Source organism: Gouania willdenowi, chromosome 10 (assembly GCF_900634775.1).
Source record: "Gouania willdenowi chromosome 10, fGouWil2.1, whole genome shotgun sequence".
In the NCBI taxonomy this organism is placed as follows: domain Eukaryota; kingdom Metazoa; phylum Chordata; class Actinopteri; order Blenniiformes; family Gobiesocidae; genus Gouania; species Gouania willdenowi.
In genome coordinates this window covers 18,694,799-18,722,432 of record NC_041053.1, presented here as the reverse complement: position 1 = coordinate 18,722,432, position 27,634 = coordinate 18,694,799, and the positions used below count along the sequence as shown (strand labels likewise).

The window sequence follows — 27,634 nt, the reverse complement described above, 5'->3', positions numbered from 1 at the left end:
TAATTGAAGAACTAATGCTATTTTTTCCAGCATTATTTTTTTATACTTCAATCTCCAAAAGCCCATGAAAGCTATGCATTTGATAACAGTGGATATCAGTGGCATTTAAAGGCCTGACAAAAAAGGGAAAAAGACACCAGAGATCATACAATCATTGTTAAGATCAGATTTATTTACACATGGAAGTGGGAGACAATCTCCCTTCTGCTATCACATTCTTTTTAAAGAAACCTGTAAATCATTTGGCACTAAATGCCTTACAGAGGTTAACAGACCCAGCAGTGGTTTGAATGACAAAATACAAAACCCAGCACGTCTACTCTGTTATAAATCATGTTTATTTCCCAAAATGGGAAACAATACTTGGACTTGTTGTGACCAGTTTGAAACGGTTCTTCTATTTACACGATGAATGTGATTAGAGTCTGTGCACCTTTACTGGTTTCCATGACCTGTGATCACTTGAATAATGCTCATAATGAAATAAGAGGCAGGCAAACGTTACAAATTAAATAAAGATGTGCTAGAGATCACAGCAGTCAATGTGAAGATTACTGACAACATCTCACAGAACCACCACAACTCTGCAATAGTCAAGTAAAATTGGTCATTAATTTCACTAGATGGCAAAAATGTAAAGAGCAAAGTAAGTTGAGGCACATCTGTCACTACTGATTACATGCTGACAGAAAATCATGACACAATTTGTAAATCTGAGCTTCAAATCAAAAACAATAAAGTTTTTTAACGTTCTGATGTCAAATAGCTGCTCAGCTTTAGCTAAAGAGCCTTGTGCAAAAAACTGAAAAGCTATTTCCACTTATTTCTTTTCTTACACCACACCAGAACATGGAACAAGGACAGCAGGGAGAAACAATGCACAAGACTGTACCAAAATCAGGCTATTGCTTTTGGATGGGACTGGGAGGAACATGAAACGACAATTAAGTGGGTGTAAGAGTACAAAAATGTTTCCAGGGCTTCTCAGTTACTGGTGTAGCTGACCTTGTTGAAGGCAAGGCAGGCAGAGGGGACAGTGGAAAGTCAGAAAAGGAAAGAGCAATAAAGTGAGGAGGGTGTACACCAAGCTGACTTGATTTCAGAATCCTGATGGGGTTAAAACATTCATGTCCCGAGGTTTAAGTTTATGTGGTCGTGGGGGAACCTGTTTGGTCTCAACTTCAGGGATTTCCAACTTGGTAGGCATGAATCTGGCTGGCTCGTCCACCTTCAGGTTGATTTGGGAGTTGGTGCCATCAACGGTGGAGGACTTTTGAAGGCCGAAGTAAGACTGCAGCGAGAAGCCTTAACAACAGAGAAAAAAGAAATTTACTAACAATGCAATAGCAAAATAAACTGACACTTGTTCTATCATCAAAACAAGTCTGCATGCAGATACTTTGGAAAAAACATCAGAAGTCCATGTTTGGGAATAATTCTTCCACCTGTGCCAGTTTCTGAGCCAGGATCAGTTGGAGATTTCTGGACCACGGACCGAGTTCCAAAGAAGCTCCATCTTTCTCCACCTCCACCTCCACCTTCATTTCCACCCATGTCTGAGCTGGCAGAAGGGCTGGGAAGGTCTGGTGTATTGGTAAACGATGCAGAGCTCAGCTGAAGCCAGCCCCTGTAATGCCACAAATCAAAATTAACGAACAAAAGTAAAGCAGCCATTAGTCACCAAATATTAACAATAAATACTTTATATTCCATCCATTTCAAAAAAACAAACCTGTATTCGTCTGTTTTTAAATAATACATCTACCTGCGAGGAAGAGCTGGTGATGACTGGGGAGTGACGCAGGGGGTAACAGAGGGGGTAACAGAAGGGGTGACAGAGGGGGTGGCTGAAGGGGTTCCACTTGGGGTGGCTTGTGCTGATATTGTGAGCCTGTCCTCCTTGAAGTCCCCACTTGGCATCCTCAACTTCTGCACAGACAGAAATATTGAGCAGTGAAACAAACAAAATGCTGAGCAAAGAAAACGGTTTCTTAGAAATCAATTAATAAGCAAAACATATTTTATTACAGCTGGCAAAAACAAACAAATTAATTAGAAATTATAACCAATGGTATCACAGTTAGTCAGTCAGTGTTTTTGTGGAACGCTGATATGTCACAAGTTCACACTGCCATCGCAAACATCCCTGTGCACACAGTACAAGGGTCAGCAGTAGGGATGCAACGAAATGAAACTTCTATGCCGAAACCAAGGAAAACAAGGCCGAAAACCAAAAAAATCTAAAAAAAATTATTATACAATTTATTAGTATCATTGCATTTATGGGCAATCTTGGTAAAAATGACTCCCACTCCCATCCCGCTCCTGTTCAGAATGACTGAATGGCTGCACATGCGTGCAATTTTGTTTATAAAACCAGACTTGACACATGATGGTAGTTTTCGTTTGATAAATGAAGAGATTAGCTGATTTTTTACAGCATTTGATTTGCAAGTGAGTCTCTTGAGCCTTCTCGTCCCTGGCAGACTTGTATATTTTACCAACACTGAACACGTTTTACAAGCAGTAAATTCAGTGCTAGCACCGTCAAATTTTGAGCCTCAAAAATTTCTGTAACACAGTTCCGTGAGATTAATGAACAAATCATTATTTCTAACTTTGCGCTGCAAATTCAGTTTGAAGATATCTGTTGATCCTCCGCTGCTGCGCCCTCCCTCCATTGCTGTTTAAGAAATCCGCTGGAAATCAGCGGCCGAAAGCACCGTTAGCTTCTGGGCCATGTAGTTCTTTTGACTTGCGTTACTGTGTACGCTTATGGAAAAAAAACTACAAATGGCGGCGCATCTGTCCTGTTTTTGTCCTATTGGTTGGTCCCACTCCCGTAAACTTTCTATCCTGTACCATCCCAATCACGAGATTAATAATAAAATTGACTCCCATCCCGTGAGAATCCCGTGACCCGCGGGATTCCCGAAAAAATGTCAGCCTCTAGTACAAACCTCACTACAACCAAAGCATTGTAATTGTATGAACTAAAATTTATGTTTTAAATAATACATCAATTAAAAATATAACAAATATTCATTTTGCACTGAAATTCCAACAATGCAAAAAAAAAAAAAAAAAAAAGAATTTAAAATAAAATGTTTAACTTGACCCCACTCGTTCATTCAATAATATTGCACAGGCCTATAACCGACTAGGCCGCTGAAAGAGAGTCAAATTAAATATGCTATCTCATATTTAAGTTCTTGATGAAGAGCAGCTTCTATGCTTTATTACAGTGACTTTGAGATCTACTCTCCTTAAGTGCACTGTACGTCTCCATTCTCTGCAGCGGGGATTATTTTTTGTGCACGCTGCTTGAATCCCATCCAAGCAATGATCTTTATAACGCAGACCAAAGTACAGTCATGATGAAGTGCAGAGGATCTCTGTGAAACGTGCGCTGACCGACTCTGACACCAGATGAATGCTGCTGATGTGCAGCCGTGCGTCAGACTGCTGAGTAGGGGTCCGTGTTAACAGAGGGCTACGCGTAACTAGGGCTGGGTATCGATTTGAATTTCCCAAATCGGTTAGATTTGATTCACAAGGGCCCAATTCGATTCACTTTTGATTGATTTTTGATTCAGTTAAGGATATCACTCAGTACTAACTTTACTTGGATATGGAAGACATTCTCATTAGAACTAATGATGCAAATAGCAGAAACTACAGTTTTATCTTGGTGCATTAGTATATGAATATTTACATTAGTAACAATTTATGTTTCTGCATGATGCCGACACTATAGCTACGTGGCGTAACTACAGTGTCGGCATGACGCAGAAACATAAATCACACATACGTGTTTAGTGCTCAGATGTATTAAAATACAGCCACTGTATGGAAATGTATTGAAATACAGCCGAAAAAGGCCCAAAAGTCCATTTCCGGTTTTTCGCTGAAAATTTTTTGTTGGCCGATATTACAATGCATCACAAATCAGCAGGGTTTCTCAGCACCAGTATATCAAAAATAACACCAACAAGTGTGCAAGATTCTTCTGGGTGCTGAAAATAATCATTATTACGATGCAGAAGGTGGACGACTCTGAATCGATGCAGGGAAGTAACATAATTGATTATAGAGTTGTAATGTTGAGTCTTTATTTTGTGTTTGCGACTGGATAATGAAGTTGTGACTTAAAAAAGGATGTTCCATTAAATTATGGGAAAACGAGTCAAGGACAGTATGATGGAGCGAAATTGAAGAGAAAGTGATTATAAATGTACTCAAACTGAACGGGAGAACTTTGTGCTTCACTTCCTGTTACAGAGGCTGCTGTCTTGGAGTGAGCTTCATCATGTAGCTGATTTACAGAAAAGGTACTACTTGCCCTCTGTAATAAAGCTAAAGTCCAGGTAAGAACTTAAATGAGCCTAGCCAGTCAAGCTGCAGATATATGTTATTTACGGACTTCTGTCACGTTGGATGAGTATTGACTAGGGATGCACCGAAATGAAAATTTGAGGCAGAAGAACAAAATATAAACGTTTTGCCGAATACCGAATATCAAATGCGGTTAAGTTTTTCACTATTATTTTAAATAATGCATAAATAGCCTAGAATACATTTTTAGTCATGTTTTTTTTTAAAGAAAGCAAATGTTTATTGAATATTGAGATTTTTTAAATATTCCAGTAGCCTTTGCTTTTCAAAAGTAAGTTTTTCATTTATATTGGGCCTTCAAATAAAACAAAACATGCATTCCAAAAAAAATCTTAAGTGCATTAAAGGGGAGGTAAGATGAAAAAAATTACTTTATAATGGTTTTGCTACAGTGATATACATCGCTTTAGCCTTATTCAGAGGGCCAAATTTTGTAAAAATTGAGCTTTACACGGCGAGTTGGATTTTGCCCACATTGGCAGGTGACCTCACCTAACATGCCTCCTTGAATGAGAGCTCCTTCCTCTCCAACTACCTTACAGCTAAAACAACACTGCGGTTTAATACAGAATATATTTTATACTTTATTGCCATATATGTAAATGCAAACTGCACTACTGGACGCCCAAACTGCACTACTTTTTCTGCTGCCGATCGTGTTGGGAGTCACTGCTTGGAGCCACGGACCCATTGTTTACACACATCAGCTGTTAGCACTCCTTGCTAATGCTACACCAATCTATGCAGCTTTGTACACTGAGGAGGAAACAATGGCTCACAGCGTGACGGACGAAGGAGAGCGGTAAGCGGAAAGGAGAGAGTCTGGCTGTGTTTGTGTGTGGAAAGGAGGAGCTGTTGCTGCTGGTTGTGCAGCAATGCACACACACTTTTCTGACTCCAAATCACTGCACGTTGTTTGATTGCGTCATTGCGTCACACGCTACTATTCGGCCTTGCTTTTAACTCACAAAACCGAAGGCCAAATGTTGCTTTTTTTGTAATATTAAAATATAGGCTCCAGTTGCTTTCCACAGTCCAAAATTATGTGTAGAAATTAATAAATGAAGCTAGTGGCTGTTAGTCTGTCAGAATTTGCAATGATCAGGAAGCCTTGGCCAGGCTCTTTGACTCTTGAGCTGTGCAAACTTCAGCATTTATTGACCATCGTCAGGATAAGCAGGTGTTAAACATTACATTTAAATAATCAAAATCCATATAAACTCCCAGAGAAATTCTGAACGGTTACAGGGAGACTATGTATAAAAATGAATACTAATGTGACATATCACACGGACACAATATGTCATAAGGGTCATTCCATGTCAATTCAACAAATTTTCAAGACATCCTACGCACTTCGGTCTCCAAAAATTCTGAAATTTTTACCAACTGTTCCTTAATACAGTAATTCAATTGGCAAATTGTGCATTTCCCGTTTGATCCGATTAATACTTTGAGATATGGACAATTTAGTCAGGGGGGTATGTGTCGATTTTCGTGCCTCCTTATTTTTCTTTTATTTTCAGCTTCCAATGTCTTAGGAACTATATCACATAGGAAACTGAAATTTTGTATAGTAATACAGCCCCCCCCAAAATTTGAAAAAAAATTGTCAGGGTTTGGGGCAAATGATTATTCAGATATATGCATTGGTTCTTGGGTGACATAATAATATATATATTTTACAATTTTCATAACTGCATTTGGGAATGTAAGAAAACAAATACAAATAAAAATAAATCTGAATTTTTTTTTTTTTTAAATTTACTTTTAAATTTACTCTATAAATATATATATATATATATATGTGTGTGTGGGTGTTTTTTGTAAGGCAATAACAAATAACAATTTCCTATGCAATGTAGCTCCCACACTAAATTGTCCATATCTCATAAATTATTCATCAGATAAAAATAAAAAATACAGTGTGCCCATTGAATAATCACTGACCAATTGGTCAACATTTCAGAATTTTTAGAGACAGAAGTGCGTGGGCCATTTGTGAAAGGGCGTGCCTACTCATATGTAAACGTATGTATAAACTGCCAGTCTATTCATACGGAGCGCCCCTCGTTGGCCAGTTTAAGTGACGTGTTGGTGCACCACGTGGTTTAAAGTTCCGTCCGTTTTATTTTAACTCATATTTATTTTAGCTACTCCGCTGACCATTTTATTTTACACCTTTTTCGTATATGTATTTTAAAGGTGGGATTTGCCGTGTTAAATATGTGAAAATTAAAAAATATATATGACAAAAGTGGGACTCGAACTCACGTCAGCGGAAGGAAGAAAGCTTGAGTGCAAAGGCACAGCATGTGGCTATTGACACGTTTCCGTATCAATAGCCACTGCCTTTGTGAAATGACATGGAATGACCTCTAATCATTAAGATCATTACAATCTCCTTGAATGTCAACACCTTACTATACCTGCTATAACTAGTGTTTGTTTTTGTTTTTCTACCTCTGATCATCCAAAGCGCCCAGTGAGTTGAAATTGAGTGAAACATGTTTAAATCCAATAACATGTATCATTATGGTCTCACATTACATTAAAATAAAACCAAGCCCTGTCCTCGCTGTGGCCACATCATGTTAACCGGGTAAACACGATGGGACATCATCATCTCTCTCATTAATAACGCGACACTCTCACCGTGGCCTTCACCAACTCACAGATGCTAGCTAGTGTTCAAATGTTAGCCATTACTTTTACTAGTCCTTACGTAACTATTTTCGAAGCTCAAGCTTATTTCAAGCGCTTAACTGCATTCTGTACAATTTTACTAGCTTTTAAATATTATATATACATATATATATATATATATCAGTAGTTGGTGGATAATGTTAGGAAAAACAAAGCTAGCTTGGTAGCCATTTGTGCTAGCTGTAAGCGATGTTGCTAACGACCGAAAAGCTCAAATGCTATAAAACAAACTAAATACGCTAGAAACACACCTTTTTATGATCAGCTTTCTTTGGCGCCTCTGGTTGACCGTTTCCTGTATTTCATCCATATTTTTTTCTGCTCTGAGGACGATTATTGCTAAAAAAACAACAACAAAGCTGTATGTTTTCCTGAGAGTTGGGCCTTCGGTTGTTAGGAGCTCGCTGATTGGTCTATTCACAGTAAAAATGAGGACAACTCTTCCCTTCGCCTAGCGCGTTGCCTGGCAACACGAAGGCGGTACTTCCGGCCAGCAAAGCATTACGTAATTTGTTTACCAAATGTTGCAGTTTGCCACAAACCACAAGCCACCCAGGTGGCTTGTGGCAAACTTTAAACGACACTTTTTATGGATATCTTTAAGAAATGTAAGTTTTTCTGTATATAAATATACACACAACAACAAATTAAAAAGCATTTAAAAAAATAAATAAAAATAGTGACTTTAAACATGCAGTTTAGTCTGATAGTCAACAGTTATATCTGCTACAATCTTTACCTGCATGTACTGTCCATGTGTATTTTAAAATACACCATATGATCATCATATTGTACAAACAATATTATTATATTATACAAACAATATACTCATATTGTATGAACAATATACTTATATTGTACACACTTGATAGTATATTGTACAAACAATATCATTATATACAAACATGATGTTACATTGTACACACAATATACTTATATTGTTATTATATAACAATATTGTTTGTACAATATATCATGTTTGTACAACATACTATATTGTTTGTTCAATATAATATCATGTTTGTACAATATCATTGTATTGTTCATACAATATAGTGATCCAAAATGTATTTTCCCCTGTGGCAGCTCTACGCTTCCGTATATACCATAAAACGGCAAATACACCATACGTAACCTCTGGCTATTACTGAAAGGCTATTTCATAGAAATTCACCTCTGGTAATGTGCCAGTGACTGTGTCCTCAATGTTGCTAAACTGTTTACAAAGTCAGATGGCAACAGTGAAATGGTGGTGTGATGGTGGGCAAAACCAGGCAAATGTACAGAACAGCAAACACAACCTTTGTCCTGACACAACCCAATGTTACATGAACAATTAGTTGTTTTATTACAGAGGTGAACAACTTAGTGGAAAGAATGATTATTAATGTGATTACAATATATTATTACAATGATAGGCTACTCATAACTGAAAGGCGTATGAAGGCCAGAAACCTGCACGCCTTAGTTTGAGTACGGACTTAAATGGGACATATTATGAAAAATCCACTTTTACAACACAAATGAGGTAACTTGAGTGTCCACACGGCACACAAAATGTGAAATAAATCCATGAAGTCCTTTGTTTGTGGTCTGTGTAAGTCTTACAATACAGATAAAAGTGCTCTGTTTCAAATGTTCTATATTTGTGGGTTAGGGTTATCATAAGTGAAATCATGAACGAAAATACCCTCCCCTCCACTGGTAACTCCACCCATGGACTCCACCCCTAACCTGATGAAAACTTTTGCAAAGTTCGCCATTGTTTTAGTGAAGAAGTGATGGCTACCGGTAAAACTAAACACAGAACTTGCCTGCTGCCAGCGCCGCGTCTCCACAGTGAATGTACCCTGTAGTGTATGTACTATTTGTTCATGCGGAGGTGTACTCCGCTCTTGTGGTTTCCAGCCCATCTTGTGGTTCGGTGTAGCACCAGCAGACACATTTTTAGAACCTGTTATATCGTCTTGTATCACTGATCTGACTTGTTTGTGACACAATGCGACGCAGTGGTTGGACAAAGCAAATGATTATCACCTTAAATGCTCTATTCCTGTAGTTAGAAGAGCAGAGGAGGAGGAGAAGAAAGTGACTCAGCAGCCTAACACTCTGATGAGTGTTTGAATGACTGCTGCTGAGATGAATACGGACCCTGAAGTGCTGAGACTGACTCACAATAACAAAAATTGCTTAAGTAGCCATGCGTTTTACTGTAATGTGCAGTTTTTTGGTTGAAAACAATCCCAACAGTGTGTGGATAGCGCAATACAATCACTTTGATGATCACTGATTTCCCTCGTAAAAGAGCAAGGCATGAAAGTCAGCATAGACACGCCCACACCTGAATACGCATAAGTAGGCCCCTAAACAGAGGACTAAAACTCTAGAAAACAGGCAAGTTTAGGAAAAATAAACCTCAAATGCTATGTTTTTAGGGTTCTTAGAAGAAATGGAGATGGGTGAAAAATAGCATAACATGTCCCTAGCAAAAATGTCCCATGGGTGATGATGCTGTGACCAGAGGACATATTTTAATCATTAACCTATCAAATAACATGACAAACACTCAAAGTTCACACAGTCCTTGTTCCATGATTGTTGTAACTGTTCTGTGAGTCTTTCACGAGGTCCTTTATTGTGGCTTAAATCGTGTGTGATTAAACCTAATATGGTAGTGTAAAGGAATACTAAACTAAAATTACAAAGACAGCTCAACTGAAAAATATATTGAGTTTTTTTCTGTTGAGTTGTCTTTGTGAGCTGTCCTCTCATTGCATATGTGAGGCAATATGGAAGCTGCTTATGCAATACAAAGCACTCGAAACTCGGCCTGGGCAATATATTGAGATTCAAGATATATCAAGATTTCTATTTTGTTGATATACAAAATTACAATATTGCCTATTTCTAAAGCTTATTTTGTATTGAAACACTCATTTTAGGAGTTGCTGCTTTTGCTTCTTCTCAGAATAGCAGGAAAAAGCTCAGTTAGACGGACTACTGAGTGCGTCCTAACCCAGATCTTCCCCTAAACAAGCCACACTACAGAACTCACTCACACGTTCTGTCCCTTTGGGGAGAAAAAGTCAATACTGACGAACTGTTTGTTAACAAATGTGCCTGTGCGTTAAATGCATCAAAATGTAACTAAGAATTGTGTTTCTGGTAAGACCTTATTGAGTAAAAAATTATGAAGAATCATATTGTATTTTGCAATTTTGAGAAAAAATATTGAGATATGATTTTTGGTCCAAATCACTCAGCCCTACTTGAAACGCACACTTGGGGAGGTCAAAGTGTTTGACAGATTACTGAAGGAAGTGCCCCCATTCATGCAACTCCAAATGGTTTTATAAGAGTAAAGGCCTCCAATCTTTCTGGAGTCAAAGTAAACTCACCAAAGTTTTCTGGTAAGTGCAACGTCAACATTTGTTCTACAACGTCATAACGTCCAAGCAACTGGATGACACCCAACTAAGCACTAAACCTATGATTGAAATGCTATTTTAATAGACTTTCTTGGGGATCAGTAAAAGGAAGAGTAATCCTGACTTGACAAAAAAAATATTTATGAACGCTGATTGGCTGAAGTCTACAAAATGGCGACACCCACAAACAAAGCGGGCTTGTACCTGAAGCGCTGGCCGTAGGGCTTCACTGTGTCGGGGTACGCGGGACTCCTCCAGAGAAAGGCCCTTGTAGGAAGCAAACACAGCATTGGACAGTTCTGTTTGCTGCTCAGACCTGGAGGTGCTGTCCTGGCTTTGCTCTGAGAGAAGGAAGGCAGAAAGAACACTTAAACACTTAGTAAAATGTAAAAAACTCTCAGCAGCCCTATTACTTTCAGGAATTAGCTTTTTTCTTTATCATTACTAGTGTTAATTTTGTCAACTAAACTTTTTTTTTAGTTCCCATCCACTAATAAAACAAAAGCATAATTTTATCACATGGGATCTGTCTTTGTGTATTCAGAAAACATTACATCAACCCATATCTGGTTGATAAATAGCAAATTATTCTTTAAAAAAAATGCATAACTTGTATATTTTACTCAACAATATCTGTAACAGATTTAGTCAATTAACAATTGCATGTCTAAAAATGTCTAAAACTATAGAACAACTAAAACAGTTGTAATGACAACATTATTATTATTATTATTAATAATAATAATAATAATAATAAGAAGAAGAAGAAGAAGAAGAAGAAGAAGAAGAAGAAGAAGAAGAAGAAGAAGAAGAAGAATACATTGATTTATATAGTGCCTTTCATAGACACTCAAAGTGCTTTACATTGCATTATTCCTTCACTCCATACACAATGGTGGTAATCTACTATTGTAGCCACAGCTGCCATGGGGCAGACTGATGGCAGTGAGGCTACCACACTGCGCCATCAGCCCCTACGACCACTACTAACACTAACATTCACACCACATTCACAAAACTACATTGTATTTTAGTCAAAACTATGACAAAATCTAACTAAAGATGTGAAAATGAACACTGATCTTTACATAATTGTATATCATTTCTGGATAAACCTAAGAAAGGTTTGATCGCATCAAACAGAATGAGAACATTTTGTCCTGAAATCTGAAGTATTGAATAGGTGATAGATTAATCGGGAGTAGTCCAAAGAGGGGAAACTCGTAAACTGGAGAATGGCTCATGTGCAATGAAACCATGGCCAAAAATAATCATTAAATAAATCAAGATAATTGATGAAATTAATGAATAAACGAACGATTGAATGTATGATCACATGATCAAACAATCAACATTTTAAATCTTTTTTTATACAGATCCAATGCAGCACAATTGAACGACCACAATATTTGTAAAATCAAAAGAGTAAATTCGTATTTATTCACATCTTTGAGTGAGGTAAAGAAGAACCCAAAGATCATTGTGGCTGAGCCCCAGAGATGCAGTAGGAGAAAGTTCCACAAAGTCAACTATCACTGCAGCCTTCCACCATCAGGGCTTTATGGCAGAGTGGCCTGACAGAAGCCTTTCCTCAGTGTAAGACATATGAAAGCCTGCATAAAGTTTGCCAAAAAACACATGAAAAACTCCCAGACTATGAGATATAAGATTCTCTACCACAATATTTGTAAAATCAAAAGAGTAAATTCACATTTATGGACAAGGCTGTTTAGATTGACATGAATGTCATTTTCAATTAATGCTGGTTGTGATGATAAGATGTTTGGACATGCAGGCCATTCCTGATCATTGTTCATGGGGCAGTCAACACATTAGGTAGTGAGTTTTGAAGAAGAATACTTATTTATTTATTTATTTATTTTTTAACTTTTTTCAATAACGGTAAAAAATTTAATTACTCATTTTGTTAAAATCTTTTGGGGATTAAGCTGAAAATGATTCATTACCCAAAAAGGGGCACAACAGAAGAAGTTTTAGAACCACTACATTAACGACAAATAAATATGGACCAGCAACATCTCGTCAAAAAAATCCCCAACAAACTTTAAGATTTTAACACTTCTTCCAGCAGCTTTTTCAGACCAGAGAACACAGCACAAAGATCTCTGTCCCTGAGTTAAACAAACAGACTTTCATTTCGGTGGTAATGTTGACTTACTGTTCATCAATGAACTTAATAGTGAGGTGGATTTGGCTTTCACCAGAGATGCTGGAAACATGGATTTTTTTGTCGCCTCAAACGACAGAAACTCTCCCCCAGTGTGACCTCCCTGTCACAGAAAAGCATACAGAGTAGACAGTTATTCTTCAATAAAAACTGGCGAGTAATCCTGAGAAAACAAGTTTTTACTCCGACCAAATCAAAGTTTGTTTGAAAGAATAGAAAAAGTTGAAAGTACCTCTGCAGTGTTTTGAAACTTGTTCTTGGAGAGGGCAGAATCTCTCCAAAAGATTGAGCTTGTGAAGTCTTCGGTTGGTGATTGGACTCCGTCAAACACACTGTCTTCATAGATTTTTTCACGTCGCAACATCCCAATGGGCGACGAAATGGCACTGAAGAATCCGGACGATGATCCGGACTCTATTGCTGAATAGAGCCAGTGAAGAAGTATCAATACGTTTCTGTTTTAATGTGAAGCAAGAAAACAAAGTTTGTCACTAGATTCTTGATGAAATTTACCTGGAATGTCATTCTGTTGTGATCCCATTTCTATAGCGGATCAAAGCCAATCAGAGGGCCTGTTGACGACTGGCTAAACCTTGACAACACACAATATAAAGTCAGCAGGTTGTTAGAAAAGCTTTTTGTATAAGTCAACATTATCATTATTATCATCATTATCCAACATTTAGTTCAGGGGCCAAACACGGACCAGTTTGATCTCAAGTGGGATGCAGATTTTAGGTGGGGGGGGGGGAGAACAACTTTAACATTATTGTGCCCTCGTTTTCAATATCAGTTAAATTCACTTTTTTGTGTAATTTAGAGGAATTTTGTGGAATTATTTGTGAAAAATTGCTAAATTTGTGGAAAAATTGAGAGTTCTTTCCACAATTTGCAATTAAAAATGACTGCATTCATGTGATATAAACAAAGCAAAAATGCAAGCCCCTAAAAATATTGTGGAGTTGGTGAATTTCAGATATCTACGTCCGGATTATTTGGTAATTTACACAATAATTCATGTTTCCTCTGTCATTTTAATTTTCTCCTGTGGGCCGAATTGGATGCTCTAAAGCAGCGATTCTCAACTGATGGGTTGGAACCCAAAAGTGGGTTGCGGACAGCTGGTCAAAAACAAACAAATACCTAATGTCTCTCATGTTGGACTTGTCTTTTATTTTGAAGAAAACATTTTTGAACAGGCATGTTGTGAAACGCCTGTTGCACAGGAAAATGTATAGAATTACATTTAAAAAAAGATTATATATGTGGGCTTTCAACAGCTATTTTTGACAAACTAAATTTGGTTGGTTGAATTCTTATAAAAAAAAAAAATAAATAAATAAAAAAAAAAAGGGGGCGCAATTTAATGACTGTGGTAAACTGTGGGTCCCAGGGTGAGACCAGTTGAGAACCCCTGCTCTGAAGTCCCATATTTGGCCACATGTGCCCTAAACCCTAGAGATGAACAAACATTAAACACAAAACACTATGCTAATGCGTTTTACAGCCTAAATGTTAATCATTTACATCAGATGTGTGTCTCCTGAGGATAGTGTTGCTATTCTGAAAGTGCACACTCAGACGAACACGCTTTTGATTAATCTGGCCTTTTTTTTCCAGACAGATTCACACGTAGTGTCTGATAAATAAAAATCATCCTGTCATGTGTCCCATAGTTGTATAAAATCCCAGCAATCACCCTGCTATGTGTCCTGTTGTTTGTGTTCTTAAACTGTTGGCTCAGTCATACAATTACATTAATGTATTAATGCACAAAGTAACAAGATGCACCAGCTCGGATATTTCTTTTTATTCCTTTTTTGTCATTTTGCTTTTCTTTTATACTGCATTTTATTTGAACTAGATGTATATTTGAGAAAGTGAAAGTACAGAATACAGTTGTTTGATACTGTATGTTTTAACAACAAAAAAAGAAAGAATATTATTTGAAATAATTTTTTTAAATACAGTTTTTAAGTAATTTTAAGTAATTATTTTTAACACATTCCTGGTGATCCTATTTAAATTTCAGGTGATCCCACATGGGGTCATGACCCCAAGGTTGAAAAACACTGGCATAAATTATAGGCACAAAAAATTATGATATTTCAGTAAAAAAAAAGATAAAAAAGATACTTTGGGTGCACTATGAAAGTCAATCAGTCAAAGGTTATTTGCACCATTAGAGTATAATCAGTGTGTTTTTCAGCTCTCACCTGCTCAGTCAGTATCTGCTATTCTTCTCCTTCAGTGTTTGGTATCACTCCACAGCAGAATGGATTTCTTCTTCACTCACAGGCAGGCGGAACAAACAAATAGTGCGTGTGTCTGACCCTTTGCCGGAGCCATGACTTTTGGACATGCAGAGTGCAAACAGAGCAGTGACGCAGCGTGCAGCGTCAGAGCCCACAAAGTGCAGCCTGTTATACAATACATGCACTGAGCTGCACAGCTGAACTCATAACATGGGAACTGGTTGGCCTACTGGTATACACAGCCATGGGTACTGTGTGTCACTAAAAACTAAAGCCAAAGCATAAAAACATGGAGTCAGTTTGCTGTCAGTTGTATGACTACACTTTTTTTGAGGATTATTATTAATATTATATAAAAGTTGTTTATCCTAAATCCATGTTTTTCAATTTTCTATTACATTTAGAGCCAATAGGTCAGTGATTTACTGATACCTCTGAGTTAGCATGTTCTCCATGAATGAGAGCAGTTTTGATTTTTACATCAGATTTCAGTTTACTGTTAGTTTTTGTACTTGGTGACAGCAATAATCTTTCTATTTCAGCAACGATTAAGCTTTCTGTTAACAAAAAGTAACTGATTACATTTCATAACCAGAAAATAAAACGTCATCAATACAAATAGGAATGGATTAGGTCATCTGCCTTTGTTTGCATTTTATTGTCAACAAACATGACCATTTGCATTTGACTGTTGATTCTTTAGAATTTCTCAAGGTTTTCAAGGTCCACCATAATATCCACTAACAGGGAAGGTTAGGGGCCAAGGCCATTGTGGGACAGGTTAAACTGACTCTAACAAAGATATGATGTTGCATCATTTCTTCTTCATAAAGGTCATCCACTCAGTAGAAATAGACATGGAGACCATATGAAGCATGTATATCTGTTACAGGCTAAAAACTGCTTAAGAACATTGGTACAGAAATAGTTGGAGGTGTGTGTGCGTGCTTGCGTGTGTGTGTGTGTTCAGCCTATTGGGCTTTCCAGATTAGCAACGCAGCTGTTTAATGCCATGTAATCCTTGAACATTTAAGCATTTATATTATATTATTAATGCAAGCAGATAATATAAGTTGTATGAATTACCATTATCACCTAAAAATCACACAATGCCTATTATACATTAGGATTATGACTACAATTGATTTTGTTTAGTAGATTTTGTGAAAGAAATAGATTTACAAGTGCGAGTCAATTGTTCATCAGTAATAATGTTCCAACTTTTTATGAAATTTTGTGTTTAAATTTATGCTGAGGTTATGTAAGTCAAAAAATGAGATGATATGGGCATTGGTTGAGCATACATTAAGTGGCACTAAATTTTCCTCCTTTTATTAGCATTGACAGGAATGTTTGTATGTGTTTTAACTACATGTGCTATGTGAATATATTGTATTTATTGTTGTTTGTACCTCTTTTATATGGTCTGAAATAAAGTTGAAATGAATGAAATGGCATATGGGGCAAAAAAATATAATAATAATAATAATAATAATAATAATAATAATAATAATAATAATAATAATAATAATTCCTATCCCATCATTAAAAAGTTTATGTAAAAACATAAGATTTGACATACATAATGCATTAACTCTCAAATTACTGTTAAAATGTTAAGAACAAATTGGAGGCTTTTTTAAAGCATTAACACTAACTGATTTTCAGCCTTTCTCTTCATAAATAAAAATTGCTTTCCCATCAAAGAAATATTTTTAACATCCATCGTGAACATTAAAACCAATGATTGATGTGAAACGTTTCCTGTAGTGACATATTTGGTGAAAAATGCTCAGACATGTTCACGGGCATCTGAGGACAGATAAAAGCGTGTGTGTGTGTGTGTGTGTGAGTGTGTGTGTGTGTGTGTGCTGTGAAGCAGCAGCATTGCTCTCTGTACTACCCTCCCTCAGCCACATGGTGTCACTGTTGTGACATTGCTGAAATACAAAAGCTGAACTCTTTTGGATTTGATGATATTTTATTATTTAAAAGGACAATCCCATTTGAAATACAGAATAAGTTGCAAGTTGTAAATAATAATTTTGTTTGCCAACCTGTAGAAAAATAATCCGAAAATAAATAAACATTTATACAATCGTGAAAAACATTATCATTAACATTTGTAACGCAGCGGGAGGAAGTCAAAAGCTTTAGGTCACAAAAATGGCAAAATAAACATACATATGGCATTTTAAATGGCAATTTGAACAAATGATAAAAAAAATAAAAATGAGAATATTTCTTTCACATTAACATCTTTGAGGTTTTGATTAGAAGGCTGCAGTTGTGGAGCTTGCCCCGCTTTTGGTAAGAGTGAACACACCTTTGGAGCGTTTATTCAACCTGTGGCAAAAACACACTAATTACCAGACATGAAGACAAGTTATACATAAAATACTAAATTACAAGTTAAATGTAGCTCAATGAAATAGTAGTTATTAGTAGTCACCCCCCACGTTTATTTTTGGTTATAAATCTTGGCATGGTTCCCTTGCATACAGTAAACATCTCATGTAAAAACTTAAAAAGGAAGATACAAATTTTGCACAATTGGAACTTAATTCATCTGTATGAAATAAAAAGTTTGTCAAAATTTAGAATAAAAAAATGAAATAAATAACATAACACCAATATAAATTAAAAGAAAAAAAAGAAATCTCAGACTCTAAGTATAACTACATTCATTAACTCTAAAACTGAGTTTCACATTGTCCGTTGATCATTTTAAAACAAAAAAAATAATAATTTACTAGTAACGGTTGTGTGTAGAAATTTAACAAATTACTTCTTTTAAAAATTACTGTACTTAAGTACAAGTAAAAAAGACTGATTTCGAAACATACTCAAAAAAGTACAAGTACCTATAAAAGCAACTCAATTACAGAAATGTGAGTACTCGTCATTACTTTACGTCGTTACTTTCACCTCTACAAATTAGACACATTTGCACAGGATGACAGCAAAGTAAATATGAGAAAAATAAAAATGAATAATCGATCTGCAGTGATTTACTCGTATAGACGAGAATTACTGTTTGGTGTGGTGAGTGTATTTAAGACTTACAGGAATGAAAGTTTTTTCTTAAAGACGTTGGACTTTGGATTCAGGCAGTAGCGTTCGTCGTTCTCCATGGTGACACTGTCAGACAGGGCAATAAAACGTCACACAATCTCATATACAACATTGTATCAAACATGCAAGCGGTTATCATGAAAATCCAGTAATAATCATAAATTGGTGAACAACAATTAATTCAAACGCATTTATGCAACAATTCACTTACGTCAAAAATAAATAACTTACACAATCTCTACTTTGTTGCAGAAGTTTGTTGCTTGGAACAACTGCAGGGATTTAACTGGAGATTCCTTGCTCAGGCTGTTCGTCACACTCCTACACAGACATTGCTGTTTTGATGAATGCACTAGAAAAGATGAAGTAAAAGCAAAAATGACTGATCCATTTCAGCTAATAAATGATAAAAGTTTTCAAAACTTACATTGAGCGTTGCAGAAGCAAACGACAACAGCCAGGAGCAGGCACAGGTTAATGATGCGGGACATGGTTGCTTTCTTTCTTTCTTTTCTTTTCTTGGTCAGTGTGACTTTCTGCCCTGCAGTGGATGAATATGAAGACACTGAGCGGAGGGCCTCCTTAAATACACTCCTCGGCCGCATACATCACCGTTACTGTGAAGAGGGAAACTTTCATTTGGGGAAAGTGAAACTTCAAAAACCAGAAAAACCCAGTCATCCGCCCACACTTCCCCCACATCTGCCGATTGTTGCATTTAAACTATATTTTTAAAGATAAGAAGCATTACTTTAGTAAACACAAACCGCCATTGTGGTGTAAAACAATTGATAAATCATTTCATGAGTATCTAGCTATCCTCGATCCTATACTGCTGCAGGGTATATCATAGAAAGGTCACATGTTCACCATTCTAAGAGGATATTCTAGGGCCCTGACAAACCTTTTCATGTCCACACAGAAAGAAGACCAAAGAACAGATACACTTTATTCCAATGAGCAAGCCTTAAAACAAGGTGAAGAAATCAAAAGACAAATAATCCAACAGTTCTAAGCAGAATGTAGCTATCATTATAAAGAAGCTGAATATGAGTTCTGTGTGAATTATAGGTACTTTCGTGATACAAACAAGCTAACTGAGGACTTGGCCATATGTGTTTTGTACTTGATAATCAGGGATGTTTAACAATCAATTTTGGAGTCTAAAAGTTGAGTTTCTAAATGAGTGTATGATTTATAATTGACTTCAGTGTTGGTTGTGACCCATGCCCCATAGCAGTAATGGGTTGTAGTGGTTAACACCTTCAGCTTCTACAGCAAACAAAACGAACTCATAGATTCAGATTTTCCATCACGTGATGGAGTTTTAGCCTTCACATGAATGGCATGGAACAAAAAAAAAATCAATTCTTGTATTCTTCTTTTTAAATAATAGCTTCTATTGATTGATTTTGTCACCACATCAAAATGGAAAGGATTAGATCATCTTCAGGGCAAAGGACTTTGAGGAAGTACTTGTTTTTTTCTAGGGGTTTCCCCAAATTAGGAGTTCCGCCAGTCCAATTTAAAAAATAAAAAAAAAATCTAACAATAACTAGACATTAACCCCAAATGATTAGGTTGAAGTTTAGCAAAGAAGCAAGAAACAGTTTTCCAAATCTTGATTCACCAAAATGACTCCAGATAAAATACTGTATATCATTTAAAAATATTTTTAAATAGGGAACTTGAGTCTACTAATTTCCTGTCATCTTTCCTCTCATCAATACACATATTCTACATCACTCTTAAATTCATAAACAGTTACATAAAGTTTATATTCTTCATACATTAGCACACCCATAATAGAAAAATACCTAATTTCTAATAATAATAATAATAATAATAATAATAATAATAATGTATGTTAAAATCTCACAACACATCCCTTATTACCTATGATTTATTGAAAAACAGAAGAATTAAAAATTGCCTAATGATGAGCTGCAGCAAGTTTGCTAGGAATTGAGAAAAAAAACTATGAGGAGAAATGTTTAATAAGTATTTTTTTCATTTAAAAAAAAAGAAAAAAGATGAGTAATTGACTTCATAATGTGCGATTGATTTAACTGTAAAAGTGTTGTTGCTACATTTTGGTCAATGTTTCAAATCTGTAGCACATATGATCCAAAAGTCTTTTAGTGGCTTCCTGTAGCAACACCGTTAGGGCTATTGGTCTGTTTTTGCAGCTCCTTTGTGCAAAATGTGGTGATTGTTCGTGAGAGAAAGAAATAAAGAAAGAAAGAAATCCCCTCCATGAACCGCCACCTTAACGTGGTGGAGGGGTATGAATACCCCAATGATCCTGGGTGCTATGTTGTCGGGGGCTTAATGTCCCCGGTAGGGTCTCCCAAGGCAAACAGGTACTTATGCCCCATAGCAGTAATGAGTAGAGGGCACGCTGTAGTGGTTAACACCTTTAGCTTCTACAGCAAACAAAACAAACTCATAGATTCAGATTTTCCATCACGTGATGGAATTTTAGCCTTCACATGAATGGCATGGAACAAAAAAAAAAAAAAATCTATTCTTGTATTCTTCTTTTGAAATAATATCTTTAATTGATTGATTTTGTCACCACATCAAAATGGAAAGGATTAGATCATCTTCAGCGCAAAGGACTTTGAGGAAGTGTTTTTTTTTTTCTAGGGGTTTCCCCAAATTAGGAGTTCCGCCGGTCCAATTTAAAAAATAAAATAAAAAATCTAACAATAACTAGACATTAACCCCAAAATATTAGGTTGAAGTTTAGCAAAGAAGCAAGAAACAGTTTTCCAAATCTTGATTCACCAAAATGACTCCAGATAAAATACTGTATATCATTTAAAAATATTTTTAAATAGGGAACTTGAGTCTACTAATTTCCTGTCATCTTTCCTCTCATCAATACACATATTCTACATCACTCTTAAATTCATAAACAGTTAGATAAAGTTTATATTCTTCATACATTAGCACACCCATAACAGAAAAATACCTAATTTCTATTTTCTAATAATAACAATAATAATATGGAAGTTAAAATCTCACAACACATCCCTTATTGCCTATGATTTATTGGAAAAACAGAAGAATTAAAAATTGCCTAATGATGAGCTGCAGCAAGTTTGCTAGGAATTGAGAAAAAAACAGCGAGAGGAGAAAGGTTTAATAAGTATTTTTTTCATTTAAAAAAAAAAGAGAAAGATGAGTAATTGACTTCATAATGTGCGATTGATTTAACTGTAAAAGTGTTGTTGCTACATTTTGGTTAACGTTTCAAATCTGTAGCACATATGGTCCAAAAGTCTTTTAGTGGCTTCCTGTAGCAACACCGTTAGGGCTATTGGTCTGTTTTTGCAGCTCCTTTGTGCAAAATGTGGTGATTGTTCGTGAGAGAAAGAAATAAAGAAAGAAAGAAATCCCCTCCATGAACCGCCACCTTAACGTGGTGGAGGGGTATGAATACCCCAATGATCCTGGGTGCTATGTTGTCGGGGGCTTAATGTCCCCGGTAGGGTCTCCCAAGGCAAACAGGTATTTATGCCCCATAGCAGTAATGAGTAGAGGGCACGCTGTAGTGGTTAACGCCTTTAGCTTCTACAGAAAACAAAACAAACTCATAGATTCAGATTTTCCATCACGTGATGGAATTTTAGCCTTCACATGAATGGCATGGAACAAAAAAAATCTATTCTTGTATTCTTCTTTTGAAATAATATCTTTCATTGATTGATTTTGTCACCACATCAAAATGGAAAGGATTTGATCATCTTCAGGGCAAAGGACTTTGAGGAAGTGCTTGTTTTTTTCTAGGGGTTTCCCCAAATTAGGAGTTCCGCCGGTCCAATTTAAAAAAAACAAAACAAAAAATCTAACAATAACTAGACATTAACCCCAAAAGATTAGGTTGAAGTTTAGCAAAGAAGCAAGAAACAGTTTTCCAAATCTTGATTCACCAAAATGACTCCAGATAAAATACTGTATATCATTTAAAAATATTTTTAAATAGGGAACTTGAGTCTACTAATTTCCTGTCATCTTTCCTGTCATCAATACACATATTCTACATCACTCTTAAATTCATAAACAGTTAGATAAAGTTTATATTCTTCATACATTAGCACACCCATAACAGAAAAATACCTCATTTCTATTTTCTAATAATAACAATAATAATATGGAAGTTAAAATCTCACAACACATCCCTTATTACCTATGATTTATTGGAAAAACAGAAGAATTAAAAATTGCCTAATGATGAGCTGCAGCAAGTTTGCTAGGAATTGAGAAAAAAACTGTGAGAGGAGAAAGGTTTAATAAGTATTTTTTTCATTTAAAAAAAGAGAAAAAGATGAGTAATTGACTTCATAATGTGCGATTGATTTAACTGTAAAATTGTTGTTGCTACATTTTGGTTAACGTTTCAAATCTGTAGCACATATGGTCCAAAAGTCTTTTAGTGGCTTCCTGTAGCAACACCGTTAGGGCTATTGGTCTGTTTTTGCAGCTCCTTTGTGCAAAATGTGGTGATTGTTCGTGAGAGAAAGAAAGAAAGAAAGAAAGAAATCCCCTCCATGAACCGCCACCTTAACGTGGTGGAGGGGTATGAATACCCCAATGATCCTTGCTATGTTGTCGGGGGCTTAATGTCCCCGGTAGGGTCTCCCAAGGCAAACAGGTACTTATGCCCCATAGCAGTAATGAGTAGAGGGCACGCTGTAGTGGTTAACACCTTTAGCTTCTACAGAAAACAAAACAAACTCATAGATTCAGATTTTCCATCACGTGATGGAATTTTAGCCTTCACATGAATGGCATGGAACAAAAAAAAAAAAAAATCTATTCTTGTATTCTTCTTTTTAAATAATATCTTTAATTGATTGATTTTGTCACCACATCAAAATGGAAAGGATCAGATCATCTTCAGGGCAAAGGACTTTGAGGAAGTGTTTTTTTTTTTTCTTGGGATTTCCCCAAATTAAGAGTTCCGCCGGTCCAATTTAAAAAAAAAATAAAAAAAAATCTAACAATAACTAGACATTAACCCCAAAAGATTAGGTTGAAGTTTAGCAAAGAAGCAAGAAACAGTTTTCCAAATCTTGATTCACCAAAATGACTCCAGATAAAATACTGTATATCATTTAAAAATATTTTTAAATAGGGAACTTGAGTCTACTAATTTCCTGTCATCTTTCCTGTCATCAATACACATATTCTACATCTTCAGGGCAAAGGACTTTGAGGAAGTGTTTTTTTTCCCAAACTTTCCACTGCTAGGTCCAATTAAGAAAAAAAAGAAGCAAGAAACAATTTTCCAAATTTTGATTCACCAAATTGACTCTCGATAAAATATATCATTTCAACTACTAAATTCATAAACAGTTAGATAAAGTTTATATTCTTCATACATTAGCACACCCATAATAGAAAATACCTAATTCCTTATATTAATAATACTAAAATATGTTAAAATCTCACAATACATCCCTTATTACCTATGATTGGACATATTTTAAACCTTTTCCTCTTCAGTTCTCAGTATTTGGTTTTAAAAGCCTGTGTGTTCTTATATCTGCAGCTGCTGCGTGATTACTGTGGTTAGTTCAGATAGAGAAGTGTTGCAACTAACAGGATCTGTAATGAGTGCTACAGTGAGGTCTTTTAGAGAGGCACCTGCACAACATTAGCTTGTGGTTAGCGTTTTGTTAGTTTAGTGTCTTAATACAGATGTTTACAGAAATGTCTTTTTACTGAGATGATTAGGTGTATTGTATGAAGAAGAGGTAAACTAAACTCTGTTAAGTCAATGAAAAGGTCATTGGAAAAAATAGAACAATTAAAAATTGCCTGAGTGCAATTACAGCAGCTGCACATTTTTGACACCAGAGGAGATGCTCCATGTCACTGATAAGGTACTATGCTTAAAACTTAGTTCATTACATGAATTCTACTGCTGCATATATTAGTTAATAAACCAATAGATCAAACACATTATAAATCCATAATTATTTCATGATGGAACATCCTCTATGTCACTGAGCTAAATAGCACATGGAAATGTCACCTGAGGCATCAGTAATTGACTATGTCTGTCACCTGTGTGCAAGACAGCAGTTGGTCGTGATTAAAGGCCGATTCAAACAACTGTCAAAATATTGTATCAACACAGCATGGATATGTTGGTCATTTCTTTTTAGCATTGATTTATTAGCTTCATAAGTGAAAAACTGATGTTTTTGCATTGACTCAAATTGTTAGCCTAAGAGCGAGGAAAGGAAAAAGAAAAGAAAGAAAAAATTAGGTTGTTTTTTTAGATAAAATTGTAATTTTCATTTTAACATCACATACAATGACTCTAAATTGTTTTATTTTTTCATGAGCATTGAAAATGTAAGAACTTGCAAGTATATACTGTTTACGTCAAGCATTTTGGCTTTGGGTGGGGGATGGATCTTGACTGTTGTTTGTGCCTATGGGCCAAACAGCGGCTCAGAGTATACACCCTTCTTGGATTCCTTAGTGGGAGTACTGTAGAGTGTTCATTCTTGGAATTCCCTTGTTCCCCTGATCGGAACCCGTTATTGGACTTCTGTGCTCGTCATAGTTTGTCCATAACAAACATCATGTTCAGACATAAGGGTGTCCATATGGGCACTTGGCACCAGGACACCCGAGGACACAGTTTGATGATTGACTTTGTAGTTGTGTCATTGGACTTGCGGCCACATGTCTTGGACACTCGGGTGAAGAGAGGGGCGGAGCTGTCAACCAATCACCACCTGGTGGTGACACCGGGGGTGAGAGATACCTTCAAACTGGAGAAGGAATCCTATCATGCCTTTTTGCCTGTGGACTATGGAGGCAGTAGACAGTTATCGACGGACCAAGCAGAGTGCAGCCATGGCGGTTGCAGAGGCAAAAACCCAGACATGGGAGGAGTTTGGTGAGGCCATGGAGTACGACTTATTGACGGCTTTGAAGAGGTTCTGGACCACCATCCAGCGTCTCAGGAGGGGGGCAGTGGTCAACACCGTGTATGAGTGGATGGTGCGCTGCTGACCTTGACTCGGGACATTGTGGATCGATGGAAGGAATACTTCAATGACCTCCTCAATCCCAACGACATGGCTTCCGATGAGGAAACAGAGCCTGAGGACCCAGGAGTGGACTCTCCTATCTCTGGGGCTGAGGTCGCCGAGGTGGTTAAAAAGCTCCTTGGTGGCAGGGCCCCGGGGATGGATAAGATTCGCCCGAAGTTCCTCAAGGCCATGGATGTTGTGGGGCTGTCATGGTTGACACAACTCTACAGCATCGTGTGCACATCGGGGGTAGTGCCTCTTGACTGCAAGACCAGGGTTGTGGACCCCCTTTTAAAAAGGGGGATCGGAGGGTGAGTTCCAACTATAAAGGGATCACACTCCTGAGGCTCCCCGGTAAGGTATTTTCAGGGGTACTGGAGAGGAGGGTCCATCGGATAGTCAAACCTTGGATCCAGGAGGAACCATGCATTTTTTTTTTTGTCCTGGTCGTGGAACTGTGTACCAGTCCTTGAGGGTGCATGGGAGTTTGCTCAACCAGTCCACATGGGTTTTGTGGACTTGGAGAAGGCATTCAACAGTGTCCCTAGGGGACTCCTATAGGGGTCCTCTGGGAATACAGGGTACCAGACCCCTTGATTAGGGCTGTCCGTTCCCTGTACAACTGGAGTCAGAGCTTGGTCCACATTGTCGGCAGTAAGTTGAACTTGTTTCCAGTGAGGATTGGACTCTGTTAGGGCTGCCCTTTGTCACAGATTCTGTTCACAACTTTTATGGACAGAATTTCTAGGCGCAGCCAGGGCATTGAGGGGGTCCAGTTTGGGGGCCTCACTCCCACTGGGCATGCTGGAGAGACTATGTCAGCACTTCAGAGTCGCACAGCTAGTGATCAGACATTAACGCCGAACGCATTCAGAGTCTGTGTTGAAGATGACGTCACGTCAGCACGGACACCAGTCTGTTCACCCATTCAACCATGGAGTAGAAGCTGTGTGTGACCACCAGGAGCTGTATGACACGGCCTTTATAACCAGGACCGGACTAGGAAGAATTTGGTGTGGAGGAGAATCAGTGAGGAGGTGGTAGTAGCAGGTAAAAGTTCTCTCTGTAGCACTGAGCTAGGATAGCATTAGCCGCTAATTCTGCTCACTAACCCCAACCAGTCGAAGCGGATGGCTGCCACCTCTGAACCTGGTTCCGCTGGAGGTTTCTTCCTATAAAAAAGAGGGAGTTTTTTCTTCCCACTGTCGCTAATTGCTTGTTCATGTGGATCTTGGATCTTGTTGGGTTCTTTCTTCTTTTTACTATGGACTTCATATTTTGTTCAGCGCTTTGAGATGACTTTGTTGTATTATGCGCTATATAATTAAAGTTGAGTTGAGTTAATTGCGCCAGATTTTTTCACTAGAGGTTTGTGAGGGGAGAAAAATGAGCACAGCTCCTCACTTCAGCAGGCTGTGAAACTCACCCAGTTGGATGTGTCGCTGGTGGGTGAACGCAGCATTAGCCAATCAGGACGCAGAAAACAATGCACGTTCATACACTGCAAAAAAATGCATCCAAAATTGCACTGTAAAAAAATCCGCGAAGCACCGAGGCCGCGAAAGGTGAACCACGATAGAGCGAGGGACTACTGTACTGTATTTGTCAAAGTCTTGTACTAACAGTTGGAGAAAGCATGGCTAATTTATTCCAACCTACATCTGTCCCTTAGTTGTTGTGAGAAATGTTCATCCTTGATTTTCACATTACTTAAAGTTCTTATTGAACTAGGAAAAGTAATGGAAATTCCGATTATTTTGTTGAACTCTTAAATCCAAACTAAGATAATTTGAGGCAGATTCCATGTAGTGCTTTTTAAAACTGTCTTTAGTTATACTTATTTAGTGTTGTGTATAATTGTTCATTTCAACTATTGTTGGTATTGTATGTTTGCTTAACTTTTACTGGTGCCTGTCCTGTCTTCTCTTGAAAAAGAGGTTCCTAATCTCACTGCAACTTCCCTGACTAAATAAATGGTAAATAAATACATAATTTATCTCCATTGTTGTTATTTCTTGCTTTTTGCTCGTGTAGCTCCAACAGTGAAGGACAGTTTGCTCCGGATGTGTTGACATACAGTCCAGCTCTGAGTGGCAGAGTTGACTTATTATGGAGATAATGACCGTTTCATTAGTGGGTGTATGTGGGTAGGCTGGTGTGTGTAAACCAGGGGATGGCCCTCCAACATATTTCCTTTCTGAGAGGAGCTTTTCATTAAAATAAAAGCAAAAGAAACAGAACTGCTGACAGGAGCAAACTGACAGGAACTAATGACGCCAGCGCTCCTTTCCTCTATAGATTTCACATGAAGTCAGTAAAACTGGTGTGGTTTCCAGTCTATTCTAAGAACCCTGACTTGTTTTGTTCTGCAAGGCAAATGTTTTTTTTTTGTGGTGACATGAATACATTTGTGATCATTAAGAGTCTTGCAAATGTCGTAACCCCATCAAAATACATACAAAGATCATTCCCTGTTAATATTATTGAAAAGTTCATGACATGTTTGACTTGTGCTGCTGAGTTACT

The 27,634-nt window shown here is 37.1% G+C and overlaps 2 protein-coding genes across 2 annotated transcripts; both read right to left on the bottom strand.

The window, feature by feature from the left end:
* Positions 1 to 151: 151 nt before the first annotated feature.
* Positions 152 to 15,108, bottom strand: LOC114471334 (putative monooxygenase p33MONOX). Its single transcript, XM_028460088.1, has 8 exons — positions 14,934 to 15,108; positions 13,231 to 13,309; positions 12,950 to 13,137; positions 12,709 to 12,820; positions 10,734 to 10,870; positions 1,766 to 1,929; positions 1,446 to 1,627; positions 152 to 1,305 (listed from the first exon to the last, which is right to left on the bottom strand). Exons 2-8 carry the CDS (start codon positions 13,256 to 13,258, stop codon positions 1,100 to 1,102), a joined length of 1,017 nt encoding a protein of 338 aa, XP_028315889.1. The 5' UTR covers positions 13,259 to 13,309; positions 14,934 to 15,108; the 3' UTR covers positions 152 to 1,099.
* Positions 15,109 to 17,029: 1,921 nt separating this feature from the next.
* LOC114471344 (C-X-C motif chemokine 10-like) lies at positions 17,030 to 18,653 on the bottom strand. The gene is made up of 4 exons (XM_028460100.1): positions 18,475 to 18,653; positions 18,279 to 18,399; positions 18,039 to 18,113; positions 17,030 to 17,318 (listed from the first exon to the last, which is right to left on the bottom strand). Exons 1-4 carry the CDS (start codon positions 18,650 to 18,652, stop codon positions 17,246 to 17,248), a joined length of 447 nt encoding a protein of 148 aa, XP_028315901.1. The 5' UTR covers position 18,653; the 3' UTR covers positions 17,030 to 17,245.
* Between the last annotated feature and the right edge of the window lie 8,981 nt (positions 18,654 to 27,634).

Coding starts and splice junctions, on each gene's coding strand:
- LOC114471344 (XM_028460100.1), bottom strand. CDS start 18,652: ATGCGGCCGAGGAGTGTATTTAAGGAGGCCCTCCGCTCAGTGTCTTCA. Junction 18,400..18,474: donor TTGCTTCTGCAACGCTCAAT/GTAAGTTTTGAA, acceptor CATCTTTTCTAG/TGCATTCATCAAAACAGCAA. Junction 17,319..18,038: donor AAGAAAAAACTTTCATTCCT/GTAAGTCTTAAA, acceptor TTTTTGCCACAG/GTTGAATAAACGCTCCAAAG.
- LOC114471334 (XM_028460088.1), bottom strand. CDS start 13,258: ATGGGATCACAACAGAATGACATTCCAG. Junction 12,821..12,949: donor AGTTTCAAAACACTGCAGAG/GTACTTTCAACT, acceptor TTTCTGTGACAG/GGAGGTCACACTGGGGGAGA. Junction 1,306..1,445: donor TGGCTCAGAAACTGGCACAG/GTGGAAGAATTA, acceptor TCTGTTGTTAAG/GCTTCTCGCTGCAGTCTTAC.